The 19,446-nt window shown below is 55.4% G+C and overlaps 1 protein-coding gene across 2 annotated transcripts in view; it reads right to left on the reverse strand.

The window, feature by feature from the left end:
• Positions 1 to 19,446, reverse strand: part of SHANK2 (SH3 and multiple ankyrin repeat domains 2) — a 691,655-nt gene that overhangs the window by 334,728 nt on the left and 337,481 nt on the right. For both annotated transcript variants that reach the window (XM_055356048.2, XM_055356047.2), the window contains exons 13-14: positions 18,486 to 18,804; positions 5,082 to 5,251 (exon numbers count right to left, since the gene is read on the reverse strand). In XM_055356048.2, coding sequence (XP_055212023.1) covers positions 5,082 to 5,251; positions 18,486 to 18,804 — 489 coding nt within the window. The remainder of the gene's footprint in view (positions 1 to 5,081; positions 5,252 to 18,485; positions 18,805 to 19,446) is intronic.

The following is a 19,446-nucleotide window of genomic DNA, read 5'->3' on the forward strand; positions in this document are numbered from 1 at the left end:
GTACCTCTGGGCCATCTTCAATTTCAAACCATGCATGGTGTTCTTGAATCCGCATATCCTTCTGCTTAAATTGACACAGGACTTACTTGGGCCAGGGACTGTGCTGGTGTCTGGGGTCACAAAGATGGAGCAGGATTTGGGGCAGACACCTGGAGGAGCTTCAGAAAAGGAGGATGGCCTCACTGTCCACCTACCTAATGTCACAGAGCAAAAACGCTGGTGCCCCCTGTGCCCCCGCCCCCCAGCATTGGCAATGCTATGTCATGGGCTTAGTTTTTTCCTTGCCAGAATGGGGGCTTGCAGTAAGCAGGGTCAATCATCACTGCTTCCCTAGGCCTCACCCATGGCCAGGAACCCTCAGGGGTTCACTGTGTGTCTGTTAAATAAATGAACCCCTAAAATGACCACGCTCACTGTGCTACGTGCTGCATCAGAGGCCTGTGTGGCCTGGGCCAAAAAGTAGAGAGGGAGCGTGGCAGGTGGGGGCGGGGACACTCCCAGAGGAAGGGACATGGCAGCCGAATCCTGAAGGAGGAGCTGATGGGAAGACACAGGGATAGCTGCTGTTTGAGCAGAGGAAAAGCAGGATGGAAGCATGGTGGTGAGAGCGTGGGACAAAACACACACTGCTATTTAGAAAACTCTGTCATTCTTTCATGCTGCCATGCACTCACTCACTCACCACCTATCCAACTACCAATCTATCCACTCATTCACCCACCTATCAAACTCAACTGCGCATCCATCCATCCATCCATCTTCCAACCTACCCATCCATCCATCTACCCATCCATCCATTTACCTATCCATCCATCCATCCATCCACCCACCCACCCACCGATTCATTCATCTTTCCATTTACCCATCAACCCATCCATCCATCTACCCACTCATCCAACTTCCCATCTACCCACCCACCCATCCAACCATCTACCCACCCATCCATCCATCTACCCATCCATCCATCCATTTACCCATTCACCTATCTTCCCATATACCTACCCATCCACCCATCCATCTACCCATCCATCCATCCATCCATTCATCCATCTACCCATTCTTCTAACTTCCCATCTACCCACCCACCCATTCATCCATCTACCCATCCATCCATCTACCCATCCATCCATCTTCTCATTCATCCATCTTCCCATCCAACCATCCATCCATCTATCTATCCATCCATCCATCCACCCACCCATCTACCCATTCATCTGTCTTCCCATCTACCCATCCACCCATCTATCCATCGGCCCATCCATCCATCTATCTATCTACTCATTCATCCATCTTCACATCTTCCCATCCATCCATCCATCCATCCATCCATCCATCCATCCATCCATCCATCCGTCTGCCTGTCCACCCATTCGTCAATTCATCTGCCTCTCCATCCATCTGTCCATCCATCTGTTCATCTGCCTGCACGCCTGCCCATCCATCCACCCACCCACCCAGCCATCCAGCCATTTCATCCATCCATCATCTATCCCATTCCAAGCACTGTGTCACATGCTTGGGAAACAAACAAGAAGAAAACATAGTCCTGCCTGCAGAGGGTCTACAATCCGTCACAGTCAGGAATGCTGCAAAATCACCTGAGGAGCTTGTTAACTATTCAGATTCCCAGGCTGTGTCCTTGGAGACACAATTCTGCAGATGTAGGGATGGATGGCCAGGAGATCTGCACATTTAACAAACTCCCCTCATGTCTCAGATGCAGGGACTTTGGGAAGAGAGGCTGAGAAACTGCACTCAGGTACACAGCTTGGACAGGAGCCTCTGGCTCAGGAGCCTGATGCTGGATCTCGCATAAAGAACTATCGGGGGTGGAGGGAAGAATGTGCCAGGCACAGTGAAGGACAAAGAAGAGCCCTTGAATAAAAAAAAAAAAAAAAAAAAAGGAGGGTCAGTGGGGGAATCAGAACATGTACACACCTATTTTTGGGCACCCCTTATTTTAGGAGAAAAATGTTGGGGTATGTTTTCCCAGGTACATGGTATGCAACTGTCTACTGGGAACGTCAACCCCTTCCCAAATGGGACCGAGCGGAGGAGATGTAAATTAACCTTCTGAAAAAGCCAGGAGCAGCAGTGTTATCAGCAGGACCCCAGGGCCACCCTGGGGCCCGTCACAGCCACCCTGCCTGCCTGCTGCCCAGGCCCGACTTCCACTGCAAAAAATGAGTTTGGTTTCTCTGGAAACCCTCCCAGACCTGCCCCTGCCAGCCAGGCAGCTGGGTTTCCTGCCCACAATGGTTGTTCCCTTGATATCAAGGGGACAGAATTCCTCCAAACGGCCTTGGCTCTGCAGGCAGTGGATTGGCTCAACCCGCCCGCCTCTAAGCACCGCCATGCAGGCAGCAAGGATGTGCGGGCCACCCCACGATGGGGAGGAGGCACCAACAGCTTGGCAGGAAGGAAGAGCGGTGCCACTGGCAGCAGGAAGGGGCTCCGTGCCAATTGTGTGCAAATGGCCTGCGCGGCCCACTCGAATCTCTTTTCAGAACAGCAGTCCTTTGCCATCGATCCTTTGAAGTGTGAGTTTTGGAACCGAGCTCTGTCACTTCTGTTCTCCCTGGGAGACAGGCCCAGCTCCCCGCACGCCCCACGCTCCTGCGAGGGGTGGGTTCCAGTCTGGTCACGTTTGAGGAGGTGCTGCTGGGTTCTAGTGTGCTGGGGAGGGGCAGAGAGGCCAAGGAGGCCCAGTCCTGGGGCCTGGATAGGAGTCACGTGACCTCCCTTCTTTCCTTTGTTGAATCATTCTATCAAACCCAGGGAGTTGGACAGGGGAAGGCCCCCCACAGAGCTTCTGGGAATTAAGGTGTGAGATGTGGATTCGCCTGCCATGTCCCACGACCCCTGCGAGTCCTGGGTCCTCAAGTCTGCCTACCACTGCAGGCCTGTGGGAGACTCAGACCCACTGATGGGGCTGATCACCGGCTCCCCCTCTCCCTTGAGCTCCTGCTCATCCATGCTGCTACTCAGGGTCCCCTCTAAGGGACTCTCAGCTGTTTAGTGCCCACTCCCACGGGCCTCTGCTCTATGTCTAAGGGACTGGGGACATGTGCCAAGTTCACAGCATGGGAGCCTGTCTGCAGCTCTGCCCCTCTCGGAGCATGGGTCAGTATGCCTGAGTGAGTCCACAGATGCCCAGCCCCAGGCTCTAGGTTCATCTTCACAGGCCTCTCTGCCCCTTTGGAAGTCCAGGACTAACCTGGCTGCGCTACAGGAACTGCCAGCCGCACCCCAGCCTTCTCCTTGGGCATCAGTGAGCTCCAAGCAGGACTCACAGAGGAGCAGCTCCCACCCTCCGACCCCTGAGCCCCAGGCTTCTCCTCTTTACAATAGGGACAGGCCTGGACAGGAAGACCGTGTGTCCCTTCCTGCTCTGGAGAGACAGTGAGCCTCCTTGGCTCCCACTTGGGCCTAGGGGTGGCCCTGAGTCAGAAAACACTCTCTAACTAGGAACTTTGGCTCTCACTTCCTAGAACGGGGTCGCTAACAAGGCCAGCATCGGCCCTGATCCCTGCACAGATGGCCCCTCTTGCTCTCCCACTGCGGGGCCTTAACATCCTTGTCACCCGACATCTCAGGGCTGGCCTCAGTGGGAAGGAGGGAAGGTGGCTCTCAGCACTAGTCCTCAGAGAGACAGCCAAGTTGATGGGGTAAGTGTGAAGGATTTTAAAGTGGCAATTTCACCAACCTACAGTGTTGTAAAAACAAAACAAAAAACTAAGTTTTTAATGAACAAAAAAAATCTCAACAAGGTAATAGGAGATCTTGGCAAATAAAAGGCAACAATAAAAACAGATAAACAGAAAGCTAGCAAACATGATTTATGAAATTATAAAACTCAAAAGACGGACTTAACAGCTACAGGGACATTTCAAAGGAAAGGGTAAGTGAACTTAAACAATAACCAATAGAAATGATCTAATGTAAAGAAAAATGACTGAAAAAAATGAATAGAGCTCCAGGGACTTGTTTGATGCTATCAAATGATGAAATATGTGTGCAGCAGAAACACTGGCCATCAGGCAAGAGGGCGGGGCTCTGCCATCATTAGAATGTTGCAGTAACCCAGGTCAAGCTGACCTGATCAGTGTGTCGCGCAGAGAAAGGAACTGAGTCAATTACCTGCTGGGGGCCAGGAGGCAGCCAGCTGGGGAAGGCAGGATTTGAACCGGGCCTACTGACCTCTAAGGGCCACACCTTCCACCCATGCCACTCCAATGGCAACCTGCCCTCCAATGGCAAGGCCCTCCAATGGCAGGGACCTCCAATGGCAGGGCCCGGCGTGCTGCCCTCCAATGGCAGGGCCCGGGCGTGCTGGCCACGTGTGCTAGGCCTTTCTTGCTCCACCCAGTGAGTTCCTACCACCCCACACAACCTCTGCAGCCCACACCTGCCATGTTGCTTCTGCTGTGTGCCTCAGATGCCACCACTGCCAACTTCCCTCCAACCCTACTTTTATCTTCCTGCAGTGCTTCACACACCTGATTTCCCCCTGGGCAGAAACCATCGCTGGCTCCCTAGTACCCCAAGAACAATGTCTAACCCCTTCTTGACCTGTTGTTGACAATGGCCCCCCCAGAGGCTTCTCAACGCTGGTTCTCAGGGTTCTGCTTTGAGAATCTTTCCTTCCAACCTGGTAGAATTCCTTCCTTTGAACACTGCAGGCCCCGGGCCTCAGGTCACACCGGACCATCTACCTGGAGACCCCAAAGCCGACCCATGCCAGGGCCCACCCCGACACTTCAGACTTAGGGGATGGAAAGGAGCTCTGCTCTTCGATGCCCTCATCTGGCTCCCTCACTGCCCTTCTCAAGTGGAATCTCATTCCCAGTGGACGTGTCCCCTTTGATCCCTGAGACCCAGCACTGGAGAAGCCGCAGCAGCTCCCTGGAGAGTGAGGGAAAGGGTCTGGGAACGTCACTCTGTTCCCCATTCCTGCCCTTCCAGGGGCCCGTATTTTCCATGGAGAAGCACAGCCTTGGACATCGTCCCCACAGCAGGCCAGGTGAAGGGCCCCAGCCTGACCTCACTCCAGGAGCGGAGGACAACCAGCAGACACTGACCTTTGACTCTGTCGCCGCGGTGAAGGGGGATCTCGCCGTCCACTTGGGGTTGGTATGGCTTGACGGCGACGAAGAGCCTCCCGGGCACGGCACTGTAGAGCTTCCGCTTGGGACCCGGGTACTCGAAGGCCGAGAGTGAGTCCTTGTTGGCACCAAGAGCAAAAGGCGACCTGGACCAGGTGAGAGGGGCAGAGAGAGAGAGAGCAGAGTCACAAGGTCACAAGCCACACGCCACAAACCATGGCCAAGCCATTCAACGCATGCTGCGCCTCGGCTGGCTGCGTCAGAACTCCTGATGCCAGACAGGAAGATGGGAACGGGCTGGGGCAGCACTGTGGTCAGAGGCTCAGGCAGATCCAACAATCCCACTTGCAGGTCTGCCCCGCACAGACAGAAAGCAGCCACTCGGGGAGACATCTGCACACCTGCGTTCACAGTGGCACCGTTCACAGCAGCCCAAGGGTCCCTCCACAGAATGGAGAGACACAGGGTGGTCCAAACATACAATGGAACGCTGTTTAGCCTCCATCAGGAATTAAACACTGGGCCAGGCGTGGTGGGATCACATCTGTAATCCCAGCACTTTGGGAGGCTGAGGTGGGTGGACCACCTGAGATCACGAGTTCGGCACCAGCATGGCCAACATGGTGAAACCTCGTCGGTACTAAAAATTCAAAAAATAGCAGGGTGTGGTGGTGAGCACCTGTAATCCGGGCTACTGGAGAGGCTGAGGCAGGAGAATTGCTTAAACCTGGGAGGCAGAGGTTGCGGTGAGCCGAGATTGTACCATTGCACTCCAGCCTGGGTGACAGAGTGAGACTCTGTCTCCAAAAAAAAAAAAAGTAAACTCTGACACAGGCTACACTGTGGGTGAACCTTAGGGACACTGCTCAGTAAGATACACCAGACACAAAAGAACATAGACTGTGTGATCCCAGCCATGCGAGGGCCCGAGAGCCGTCAGATTCATGGACACAGAAAGTAGAATGGCGGGTGCTGGGGGCTGGTGGAGAGAATGGGGAGTAAGGGTTCAATGGGGACAGAGTTTTGGTTTCACAAGATGAGAAGTTTCTGGAGATGGATAGTGGTGATGGTTGCACAGCACTCGAATGTATTCCACTGAACGCCACTGAACTGTGCACTTCAAAATAGTTCTAAGGTGATAAATTTGATGTTACACATATTTCTCCACTATTTTACTTCATTTTATTTATTTATTTGAGACAAAGTCTCACTCTGTCACCCACGTGGGACTGCAGTGGCATGATCTCAGTTCACTGCAACCTCTGCCTCCCAGGTTCAAGCGATTCTCCTGCCTCAGCCTCCTGAGTACCTGGGATTACAGGCGCCCGCCACCACGCCTGGCTAATTTTTGTATTTTTAGTAGAGATGCGGTTTCACCATGTTCACCAGGATGGTCTCAAAGTTCTGGCCTCAAATGATCCACCTGCCTCGGCCTCCCAAAGTGCTGAAGTTACAGGTGTGAGCCACCGCACCTGGCCTATTTTGCCACTATTTTAAAAAAGACTAGCCTGGGCAACATGATGAAACCCTATTTCTACAAAAAAAAAAAAAAAAAAAAAAATTGGCCAGGCATGGTGCTGTGCATTTGTAGTTCTCGCTCCTCGGGAGGCTCAGGTGGGAGGATTGCTTGTGGCCAGGAGGTCACGGCTGCAGTGAGTCATGATTGCGCCACTGCACTCCAGCCTGGGTGACAGAGTGAGATCCTGTCTCAAAAAAACAAAAACAAACAAACCCCAAAGAGACTCAGGTGGAGACAGAGATCCAGGAAGGCCATGGGTGTCCGACACTTCACCCACCTCACTGTGAGCGTCAGTCACACTGGACGAGGAAGCACCCAGGACCTTCCATCAAAATGGGTCATGACCTCGGTTCTCCCAGTGCAGTTCCCAGCGACCCCAGGGGAACACACTAGAGGAACTCATATCCATTCTTGCTGTGTGTCATTGATTTTGCACAGAGCTATGTTTTCAACCTGATTTCTACACCCGACAGTAAGACACACCTTAACAGGGCCCAGCGACAGGACACGCAACACAAAGTACTCTGAGATGCACCTACACAGTGGCCAGGACGGGCGTCCTTAGAAACAAATGCATCTACACGGAGGAAGTTGGCCAGAAATTCAGGACGGCCCTCCCGGGCACATGCTTAGAAAGACAGGGAAAGCGTCCACCTGCGGCTGGCATCCTCCAACAGGGTGCCTGGCTGCAGGGAAGCGAGTGGTCTCTGACCATGGTTCCCCTCCCAAACTTTAGGTGCTGTGGCCTCTGAGGCGATGGAGGCAGCATCAGTCTTTCTATGAGGACAGGGAGGAAGGGCCCATGCACACAGGGACCCACGCAAAACAGGCTTGCAGGGAAAGTTCTAGAAGCGGATGTGACTACCCTCTTTTGGCATTTAACATAAGCCTCCCCCTCATCAGGTGCCTTCACTACTGTAATCACCCGACTCATGTGTCCCTGATAATTGCCTTATAGTTTGCTCTGTGCTTGTATAAAGTTACACAAGGGCAATGGGGCTGTATTTAGTTCTGATTCTTACTCCTTCTCTCAGCATTAGGATGGTGAGATCTGGCCATGGGGACCTTACCCATGTCAACGTGTTTGAGGAGCCAGGGCTCCATGTACTCTGATTACTCTGTAGGGAGCAGATTGGGCCTGAACACTCAGTCTGTCTGCCTGACTCCAAATCTCAGATTTGTCCTGAAACCATAGGGAGCAGAGACAGGGCAGGACAGTGGCCTCTTCTGGAACAGGTGGGCGTCTTGGATGCTTACCTGGGCTCTGAGGACATTGAGAGATGGGGGAGGCTGCAGGCAGCTAGGACTTCCCTGTCCCCTGTCCCTAGGGATGCCATTCCTCCCCCAAGTCACAGCCACAAATGTGGCAGTCACAGACTCCTGGGGGCACAGGTGTCTCTGAGCTGTCACTGCCATGCAGCCTGGGCACAATATGGAGCCCACCAGGCACGGTGTGGCACAGCAGTGCATCGATGTGCACAGCCAGGAGAATTCCAAAGGACCACTGTTCCCCATCGATGGACATCATCTATTCCCAAACACCCCAGGAGTTCCTGGAGCAGGAACTCCTGCAAAAGCCAGGTTTGGTGGCCTCCTCTTGTCCAAAGGCATAGCTCAGTGAGCCACCAGGGAGCAGAGGGAAAGGACACTGGGCACTTCCTGCTCTGCAAGGGGAGCTGATGAACGCAACAGCAGTGCCGGGCCAGGCCCCCACCTGAGAGGCTTCCCTGTCAGCCTGCCCAGCCATCTGCACGTGCACCAGCACTCAGACGCATTCATTCAACTCAGCCTGACTCAGGGCTGGACTGGCACAGGACCGAGCTGGGAGGGGTGGTAGCCTGTACCGCAGGCACTGAGCGTCTCATGGCTGTCTCCTCTCTGGCTCCCAGGCCAGCAGGGATGCGGGGAGGAGAATCCCGGCAACCAAGGGACTCCAGGAGAATACAGCACCCCAGGGTCGGAATCCCTCCTCTCCTTGAACTTCCCTTAATGCACCTGCCCACATCTGCCCCGAGTGATGAAGCCAGCAAGGCTGGTGGCCATCATGGGCTCTGTGGACGGCCTGAACCTCCCGTCACTCCCGGGCTGATCTGCCCCAGCTGTGTGACCTTCAGTGAGTCACTTTACCTTTCTGAGCCTTAATTTTCTTATTTGTAAAATAGGTGGTAGAGGGTGGGGGTAGGGTGAATCCTCACCACCTGTGGTTGCTGGGAGAATAATGAGAAAATGCAGATGAGAAGCTCAGTTCCCAGCCCCACTGCAGCTCCGAGGGCAGTCACTGTCTCTGCATTGACCATTATCCAGGCTGGACCGGCAGCAGCCAGAACACAGGGCTATGCCGACAACATCTCAACCCCCTCTCCTGGCCGGGGATGCGACATGGGCGATTGGAGGAGCTGGATGTATTAGGCCCCATCAGGACTGAAGGTTAGTCCTAGTGATGAGGTCACAGGTGGCCCCAGTGTCCCCTGGGCTGCATGGATGCTCTTCAGCAGGTGGAGTGGCTGCAGGTCAGGTCAGCCCAGCCCCATGATCAGTCCCCAAGCACCCGGATAGGTTGACTCCAGGCGGAGCAAGGTGAGGCATGTGGGCTTCCTCCCGAGGGGAAAGGGTGGGTCAAAGTCTAGAGGAAAAATCAGATGAACAAGGCTGACAGTAGCTGGGGCAGGGCAGAGGGTGAGCCACAGAGCAGGAGTCACAGGGTCTGTTCACAACTGTTATGTGGCTGACACAGCAGCTGCTTAAGTCCAGAACTTAGGAACCAAATGAGGAGTGCGTCTTCTCAGGATTTCCACACCCAAAGAGCTCCTGCAAGGAACCCCACGGCCCTACTGTGCATCCTCAACAGCAGCCGGCAGGGGACACTGAGCCTGCCCTACTTGAGAAGTCAGTTAACTTCATCAGAGTTAATCCATCCACTCATCTCTTCTCTGTTATCCATCCAGGCCTCCTTGCCCAAATACCTGTTCTTCCATTCATCTACCCACCCACTCATCCACGCACTATCCATCATCGATCCATCCATCCATCTACCCATCCATCCACCCATCCATCTATCTACGCATCCATCCATTCATCATCTACCTATCCATCACCCATCCACTCATCCATTCATCCATCTATCCATCATCTAATCATCCATCCATTCATCCAACATCCATCTACCCATCCATCCACCATTCATTTATCTACCTACCCATCCATTCATCCATCATCTATCCATCCATCATCCATCCATCCATCCATCATGTATTCATCATCCATCATCCATCTACCCATCCATCCACCATTCATTCATCCATCCATCTACCCATCCACCCATCCATCTTATCATTTTTCTGAACATCTATTCACTCATCTACCCAAAGTTCAGAAAGATCTTGCCTGAAGCCCAGCTGAACACTTACTATCCATCACTGGACAAGTCAACTACCTCTCAAAGCCTCAACCTCCCCATCAAAAAAGGGGATGATCAGGAGTAACTGTGATAACGCACTCTGCCAGGTGTTATGCAAACATCAGCACCTTCATACTGCCCTGCTGCAGCTGCAAAGTCAGTAACAAAGTGCCTGTCTCACCTCACTGGTCCAGCTGGCACCAGAGTGCATGTCACTTGACAGAGAAGTCAAAGTGAACACAGCTCCAACCTTGAAGCTCTGTTTCTTGATTCTCTTTGCAGGAATCAGTTCCCTAACCCATCAACCCCAGAGCCTGGGGAACCTTTATCTAAAAACAGGAAAGTCTTATTTCTTCTAGACCAGAGTGATGTACACGGTTGCAGGCAGTGATTACCGGGCAGTACGGTTCCAGCCAAATGCTCACATGTCTTCTTATTCACTGTTAATTTGAACCTCAAAAAGTCCCACAAAGGCAGAAGATGAAACCTTTGTCCCCATTTTACAGGTGAGAAAATGGAGGCTCCATAAATGGTGACTTGGGTATGGAAATACAGAGCTGGTCCTCACATCCTAGCTTGGGGTTCCCTGCTCTGTCTGGTGACAGAATGAGGTGAACAAGATCTCACCTGCTACAAGGTGTCTTATCCTTGTGATGTCTCATTTGATGAACTACATCCTCCTGCCAGGTCCCACTCTTCCCACAGCAGCCACAGTCAGCAGCAGAAGCCAGACCTCTGCAGCCCAGGGAGAAGAAGGGCTGCCCCGCTCAGGAGACATGGCACCCGGGCCACGCTGGGGGTCCCTCCTGCTGTCCTGCCTGCACAGTGAGGACTGGTCTGAAGTTCCTGCATCCCAAACTGTCCATGTTTTCCTTATGTTCTGGACAAGAACAGCCAGGAGGGATTCTAACCAACTTGTTTTGGTATAAGGGCCAAATCACTGAATTCTTAAAATGAAAAAATTGGTAATCTTCTCGGTGGGGTGACTTGGATCAGTGAGTTGGGCCATTTCCCAGCCAGCCTGGGTGAACAGGAACTGGCCGACATACTGACCTTTCTCCATTCATTCATTCACCAGTCAGTTACACATTCATTCATTCATCCAGCAAGTACTCTGCGGGTGGGCTGTGAGCCCATCGCCATGTGGGTCTGCAGACCCCCGTGAATGGTAGACACGGATGCAGGCCTCAGGGAGCTGATGGTCAACTGGGCAGAAGCACAGGTCAGCAGATGCATTTCCGCCCATCTGAGGGGTCGGCACAGAGAACAGGGCCAGGACTTGAGGTAAGGGTTAGAGTCCACAGGGCCTACCCACAAAAGGCTACAAGAGGGGACAGCTGGGTAGTGCAGAGAGAAGGGCAAGGGCACGGGAAAGGCTCTGCAGGGATGTTCGGGGAGAAATGGATGCCACACGGCGCAGTGGTGCCAGTGAACAAGCACCAGCTCACCCTGGATGAAGCCTCAGGGCTGGACCGGAGCAGACAGAAGGTGGAGGTGGGGAGCCCCAATGAGGGCCCCTGTGGCCATCCCAGGGGAGCTAGGGGAGCCCCTGATGTGTAGAATTGTGAGAAAGTTGGAGGTTTCAAGAGGCACAATCACCCAGGCCTGGGACCTACTCAAGGTGGGTAGGTAGGTGTGTCTCTCAGGTTACGGCTCACGCAGAAGATGGCAGTAGGGGAACAGAGAAAGCTGTCAGCTCAGATCTCTGGCACAGAGGGCAGCACAGCAAACGCAGGAGGTCCCAAGCCCTTAGCGTCTGTCAAATGTTACTAAATGCTATTGGCTGACAGTTGTTTTAAAGTTGAAGGCTCAGGTCCTGTGTCATCTCCTGTCTGGTCAATATCACCTCCCTCCCTGGCTTCCCAGGACTGTGAAAGTCAGCCCGCACCCAAGCCCTGTGCGTCTCGGGCCTGAGGGCTTCACGCTGCCTCTGTGATTCTGGTGACGGCATCTCTGAGGATGCACGACGGGGACTTAGAATTATTCACAATGTCTCACCTTGCTGGCTGCAATGACTGCTTCAGGGACGGACACAGGACACCGGCTGCCCCTCCATCTGGCCCCGGCTCCCTGCCAGACTAACCCTGGGCACAGGTGAAAGTCAGGCCGGGCATGGTGGCTCACCCCTGTAATCCCAGCACTTTGGCAGGCTGAGGCAGCTGGATCACCTGACATCAGGAGTTGGAGACCAGCCTGGCCAACATGGCGAAACCCCAACTCTACTAAAAATACAAAACTTAGCTGGGTGTGGTGGAGCATGCCTATAAGCCCAGCTACCTGGGAAGCTGAGGCAGGAGAATCGCTTGAACCTGGGAGGTGGAGGTTTCAGTGAGTCAAGATCGTGACACTGCACTCCAGCCTGGGTGACAAGAGCGAGACTCTGTCTCAAAAAAAAAAAAAAAAAAAAAAAAAAAGAAAGTCAGGGCCACCGGGAGAGCTCCCAATTCCACACCTCACCCCTACTCTGCCAGCAGGGCCCAGCCACCCCCACTTTCTGGGTCAGGATGATGGCGCACAGGAGGGCAAGCAGGAGCCGCAGTCCTGGCACTGACTTGAAGCCCCTCTGCGGGCCCCACACCAGCAGTGTCCCCGGGCGGCCAAGGCCCCTTCTGCCCATTTCATCCACCTGAAACCCTGAACGTAGCTGCACCTCAGTTCCCATGCCAGTTTCAGGAAAACAGAGGCCACTGGGCCAAAGACGGGCTTCCCAGAGCCCCACTGGGTCCTGCTGGGGTCCAGCCCCTGCCTATGTGGCCAGGTGGGTGCCGCTCTTTCATGCGTGCAATGGACGACGCATGGACAGGGCGGCAGCATTCATCTCCACCAACTGAACTCAAAAGCGTGAGTCTTTCTTTCCTGCTGAGCTGACCCCACCCAAGCAATGTTCTTGAAGGAGAGGGTGGCCAGGACATTCCCTGGTGGGTGAGGCCAGGGCAGCCCTTGGGACTGGCTGCCACTTTGTAGAAATACATCCAGAGTTGTTCTGAACCCGGGCAGGCCAACCAGTCCCTTGGCAGCTGGGAGAGACCCAGAAGGAACAGGGATGCCCCCACCCCACACACTCCCAGAGCAGGGACTCAGGTGTCTCAGGAATGTTCTCAGGACAGTGGTCAGCAGTGCCAGTGGACGCCACCAGAGGGCGCCCCCAGGGGCGGAGCTGGCTGAGCCTCACACCTGAGGGAGCAGAGGTGTGCAGGTGCACTGGCTCCTACCCTCCCAGACCAGCACCTTTAGGAGGATGGGAGAAGAAACACATACACACACACACACACACACACACACACACACACACACACACACACACACACACACACACACACACACACGAAAATGAGAAGGAGGAGGCACAGGGAGGAAGGAAGAACACAGGCCAAGGGACAGGTGGACAGGTGGGCAGGAGAGACTGTGGGGGAGGATGGGGGCAGGGACGAGGATGGGGGCAGGGACAAGTGTGGGGCGTGTTCCTCTCTCTGTCTCAGAGGGACAGCCTTGCCACAGGCTCTGGCTCACCTGGGAGGGGCTTGTGCAGTGATGGGCAGCGAGGGACCCTGTGGTGTCTCCACTAACAGCCCTCACCTCCCAGCGGACACTCACCATCCACAGATCGGCCCCCTCACACCCCTTGCAGCCCCCTTCCTGTTACACCATCAATGCAACACCAGCTCCCAGGCTGGGCCCGGTGAGCTCCTTGGGGCGCTCGCCATTGTGCAAGCTGGCTCAGGGCAGCTTCGAACCAGGGTTGGCACCTCCATGCAGGAAGCAGACCCTGCCTACAGCTCTGAGCCCAGGCCAGGAGGCACTGGGTTGCTTGGTGCCAGCAGGAGTCCCGGTGGGGGCCCTGGGGAGGCTGGGAGGCCTCCCTGAACCCCATCAAGGCTGCACTTGAGGGTGTGACCTGAGGCTGGTTCTGACCACACTGCCACGCCCACTGCAGTCCTGGCAAAGGTTTCTGGGGCTTTGGGTCAGCGTTTAGGCAAATAGGTCTGGCCCAAGAGGGGTGCTGAGCACGTGCAGAGGGACACGGTACCTGGCCAGTCACCTCCCTGCTCAGGACAGTCAGCCTCCTCCTACCTGGCCATCTCTGCTTCCCCTGCTTCTTAGCCCACGCAGGCCTCTGCCACCGGGACAATAACACCTGATACCCTCTGCTCCCTGCCCCATGGCAGCCAGCGGGGTCTTTCTACACTGTCCACAGTGAGGATGAAGATGAAGACGACCCTAAGAGCGGCCGACGTTTCTGCAGAACCAAAGACTGTCTATGAGCAGCTGTGGATGTCAGTGCAGGCCGGGTGCTGAAAGCCACTTAATCCACCCAGCACACTCGGGAGGGGGTGAAAGTCATCAGCCCCACTTTACACAGGAGAAAACAGAGGCACAGAACCAGCAAGTGACTTGCCCAAGGTCAGCCGGCGGGTGGGTAGAGCCAGGTAGCCCTGGCGGTCAGCACCGCTTGGGGGATGTTCAGCACCGGTTGCTCAGCATGGGCTGATGGGCAGCTGCTCCACCCTTCAGACAGGAGGAAGTGGGGAGGGCTTTCCCCTCCACGGCAGGGAGAGCACGCTGTCACTTATGCTTCTGATGGTAACCAGAAAGAGCCCTGGGTCACCCGGGCCCCCAGAGGCTGGGAGCTAGCAGCCTCCCTGAAAGTGGCCTGTTAGTGCCACATGGCCAGGGCCCGTTGCCCTAGGAAAGAGCTGGTTTTTCAGGAATAGTAAGGCAGGCGCATAAGGCATGGGTCTGAGCTTTGAGCTTCGAAGATGAACAAGGAGCAGAGGGGCTCAGCTACCTCCTGGAACCTCCAAAAGGCCCTGGGTTGGGTTGCACAGTCCTGTGATCCACCATCCAGCATCACCAGGGCTGGCCGAATGAGCGTTTCCCTATCTCAATAAAGGCCACTTCCACACTGGGGCCTCGGTCCACAGCAAGGAAGCAGACAGCTCTAGCCAGGCCCCCCTCCCCTGGCTGTACCTAGTTTGCAGGACATTCAGACCAAGTGTGCTCAGGGCACCAGCCTTTGCACCCTGGCTGTGTCACCTGAATGTCCCTGCGCCCAGCATGTGCCTGGGTAACTGCTCCATAAGCAAACAATGTGCAGTGAACTGGCTCCCTTCTGTGCCCCTCACCGTGCAAAGACACTTCTGCCCCCCGAATGCATATGGCCCTATGCAGGGACAGAACACAACAGAGGCACCTGCATGCCCCACCCTCATCCCAGGGGACCTCAAAAAGATGCCTGGAGAAGCATGCCTGCCTCCAACTCTCCATCCCACCTGGTGGCCTCGAGGGCAAATGCTCACCACTGCCGTCCCATAGGAGGGGACGCCAGTGCCACTGGCAGGTCCTAGTTAGGACACGGGTCTTGAGGGAAGGACCTCTCAGCTCATCAGTGCCCATCCAGAGGGTTCCTCCTACAGCACAGCTATTGCTACCATTGAGGATGCTGAATCCTGGACAGATGGATATGGACAGGGAGGCTGTGAAGGGGTGGGGAAAGGGAAGATGGAACAAGGCCAAGAAAGAAGGGACTGACGGGTCAGGGCCACCAGATAAGAGCAGTGCCCCTCGACTTGGGACAGGCAGTGGCCCACAGTTAGGGGGACCGGCTGTCCTGATTTTAGCACTGAAAGTCCCACATCACAGGCAAACCTGAATGGTTGGTCACTCTACCAACGGTTCTAGGTGACAAAGGGGACAGTCTTGGCTGAGGTCTGGGTCTTGGGTTGGACATGGACCTGGGCTCTAAGAACCAATGTGGAATGCGCACTGGCTGGACAAGGTGCTGTGGGAGGCGGCCACCCTGAACGCCTTCAGCTGATCTTGAGAAAAACCTAAAGTTGGTCTTTCTGGGACCCTTTTTTGAGATGGAGTCTCGCTCTGTCACTCAGGCCGGAGTGCAGTGGTGCCATCTCAGCTCACTGCAACCTCCGCCTCCCAGGTTAGAGCGATTCTCCTGTCTCAGTCTCCTGAGTAGCTGGGATTACAGGCATGCGCCACCACATTCAGCTAATTTTTGTATTTTTAGTAGAGATGGGGTTTCACCACGTTAGCCAGGCTGGTCTCAAACTCCTGACCTCAAGTGATCCACCTGCCTTGGTCTCCCAAAGTGCTAGGATTACAGGCGTGAGCTACTGCACCTGGTCCCTTGTTTTATAATTGACAAAGATTAGGCAGATTGGGTTTTACCTGCCCAAGGTTATGCAGCTATACAATGGTACAGTCCGGAAGTGTGTATGCAGGAGGCCAGGCAACGAGCATTTGAGGCAGGCTGGCCACCATGATGACCACACACACACACATACACAATGATTCTCTAACATGCACGCGCATGTCTACACACCAGCATGCACACAGGCAAATGCACACAGACCAAAAAAACACAAAAATGCATGCACATACATACACAGGCATACACAGACACATACACACATGCACACACACATGTGCATTCTGTCTCCTGTTCCTCACACATGAACAGGGAAACAGGGATGGTCAGACTGCAGCTGCAATACACCCAGCTGCTTCTCTCTCTCCCGAGCCACAGCTAGCACATCTAGTCTGCAGCCAGCTCAAGTCCCTGGCCACGCTGCCTTTGCTGTCTTATTAGATTTTGTACTGGGTGAAGAGGACACACTCTTTTTAAAACTGTAGTCAGAAGTCTTGGTAAGTGTGTGAAGTGGAATTGGCTGCCTCGGGGGAGCCCTTTAATTTAGCTTCCCACTGTTCTCAGCACCTGGGACTCCTCCCTTGGGGTTCTTCCAAGCAAGAATCTAGACCAGAGGCAGCTGGACCTCCTTGTTTGGCTCTGGTAGGAAGCGTCTGTGGGCTAAAGGCCAAAGCGTTGAGAGGACGTGGGGTCTGCCAGCTCTAAGAGGGTCAGGCCTCGACCCTGTCTAGGGGCCGGGAGAAGTGGGCTCTCACCGGCATGTTCTCCCCACAAACTCCTTGGCTGTGGCCCCAAAGCCTGGGCTGCTGGTCATGGTCAGGGTGATCAGCCCCTCCTGGGACCACGTGAGGCACTGACCCTCCTCAAACTCACACGGAGCTTGCCAGGTGGAGCCCCTAGGGGCAGGGGTGGTGGTGGTCTTCCTCCCTGACATCCCTGACCTTAGCTGGCAACAGAGCATGACCCAGGCCTGCAAGACTCCCTGCAGCCAGGCTCTGGACCCCGAGTGGCTTTGAGGCCAGGGAGGAAACAGGAAGCATGTAGGATGGGGACGAGGGTCGGGGCCTCAGCACTGAATGCCAACATCACCAAAAACATGGCAACGGCCGGGGAAGCACGGGTCCAAGGCGCAAATCTGAGGGAGTGCCAAGTCACCAGATGCCAGAGCCAGGGGCCTGTGCTGAGTCCTGCCCTTGCTACGTTCTGGCTGTGTGACCTCGGGCTCCTCATAGAGGCGTCTGCAGCAAAGAAGCCAGCACGGTGAACTCCTGGAGCAGCTGTACCCATGAGAATGTGGAGGCATCGGTGGCAACAGCCACTGCCCCTGCAGGTGTAGCTTTCGTGGCTGGAACCAAAACCAACCCTAGCACCTGGGGCCCCGACAATGAGCTGATCCCTGGGAAGTCTCTTCCTCGCCTGAAAATTCTGGGAGTTGGCGTGAGAAAGGCAGAGACCTGCTTGGGAGTTGGAGCTCTGAGTGCAAATCCAGCTCCCCTGGCTGCTTGGGAGGCAGGAGGGTGGTGAGAGACCCAGACCTGGAGTTGGACGCCGAATGGGGTGCTGGGCAGGAGACCACAGGCAGTTCCCAAAGTCTGCCCTATGCTACCCATGTCCTTGTCTAGGAAATGGAACGAGGCACAGGCTCCTGTCACCTGGGGCTGCTTCAGAGACTGACAGACATGCCCTCTGTGCTCCTGCCATGCTGGACCCAGGCCTGCAAGTGCTCTCCTGAGGGTAGCGCTACCTGAGACCATCCCTGCAGCTGCTGAGACAGCCAGACGCCAGAGCCCTGAGCCGGCCTCTCCGGCCCCCAGCATTCTCCTCTGGGCTGGGTTTCTCCCTGCCACCCGTGTGTGCACCCTTAATTTGGATAAGGTGTGTTTGCAGGCTTGCAAACATGGCCCTTGGGAGGGCACACACCCCTGACCAGGCTTGCAGCCCTGCCTCTCTCCCTCTTGACATTTCACTTAGGACCAAGAAGTCAGTACACAAGGAAAGGAAACAGGACCCGAGACGCCAGCAGTATCCCCAGTCCACCCCAGGATGCTCAGCTCAGCCTGCATACCTGCCCCGAGCTGTCATTGTGTGCCTCCATGAGGCTCGGGAAGGTGACCCCAGCCCCCCCGGGGGAGACCGTGCCAGCAGGGACAGTGAGCAAAACTCAGGCATGAAAGTTTCCTCAACACCCGGGTTGGAATAAAATGGGCTTCCTGCTCAACTTCTGGGCCAGCCCCAAGTTGGAGGAGCTGGGACCCCCAGCACGAGGCGGTCTTCCTTCCCTTGGCATCTGCCACTCCTTACCCGACATGCCAGAGAGGCTGCGGCCTCTTGCCGTCCTCGCCTGCGCCGCCCAGCCTGTTGAGCGATGGGGACCGGCTGCGGGGCCCGGGCACGTAGCTCCCAATGGTCTTCGCGGCCCCCTCGGGCTTGCTGGGCATCTGCTGCAGCAGCTGGGGTGAGAGGCTGCGGTGCGAGGTGGCCGTGGAGCAGACGGCCCAGTCGGGAGCGCTGGCATTGAGGTTGTTGTCACTGTTGGAGCGCAGCAGGACCCGGGGGGCGGCCAGCGTGTTGGGGGGCCGCCGCCGGCGGTTGGAGTATGCCGGGGCCTCTCGGAAGGGCACTGGGGAGAAGGACAGGGAGAGAGGCCGGTGAGTGCATCTGTGTCGTGGTCAGCTGGGTGGGGACCCTAGGGAGGTGCAGGCCTGCGTGCATCCAAGCCCCCATGCGAGCCCAGCAAAGGGGAGCTGTGAGTTCTGGGCCGAGACCCCAGCTGGACTCCACCAGGCCCAGAACTCACCCCTGACACAGAAGCAGAGAGACAGGCTGGGGACGGAGAACATCTCCATGGCATGGAGCTCAAGCCAGTACTTCGCATGGAAGGGACGTGGGGTCTGAGCTTCCATCTGGCCCGGGAGACATCCGGCTGGCTTGGGCATGTGTAAGGATGGGCCACCCCATCACACAAAGCAGAGAGGGCACTGAGCTGCCTGTCACAAGATGCCTCCTCCCCACAACCTAAGTTGAGCCTCTGGGGTGGGCTGAACTGTGTCCCCCAAGTTCGTGTGTTGACGTCCTAAACCCCAGTTTTCAAAATGTGCCAATATTTGCAGGTAAGTTCTTTACAGAGATTATCTGGGTGGAGGGCCATTAGTGGGGGCCCTGATCCCATAGGACTGGGGTCCTTATAAGAAGAGGCGATGAGGACACAGACACACACAGAGGGATGACCCCGTGAGGACACAGGGAGAAGGTGGCAGCTGCA

Source organism: Gorilla gorilla, chromosome 9 (assembly GCF_029281585.2).
Source record: "Gorilla gorilla gorilla isolate KB3781 chromosome 9, NHGRI_mGorGor1-v2.1_pri, whole genome shotgun sequence".
In the NCBI taxonomy this organism is placed as follows: Eukaryota; Metazoa; Chordata; class Mammalia; order Primates; family Hominidae; genus Gorilla; species Gorilla gorilla.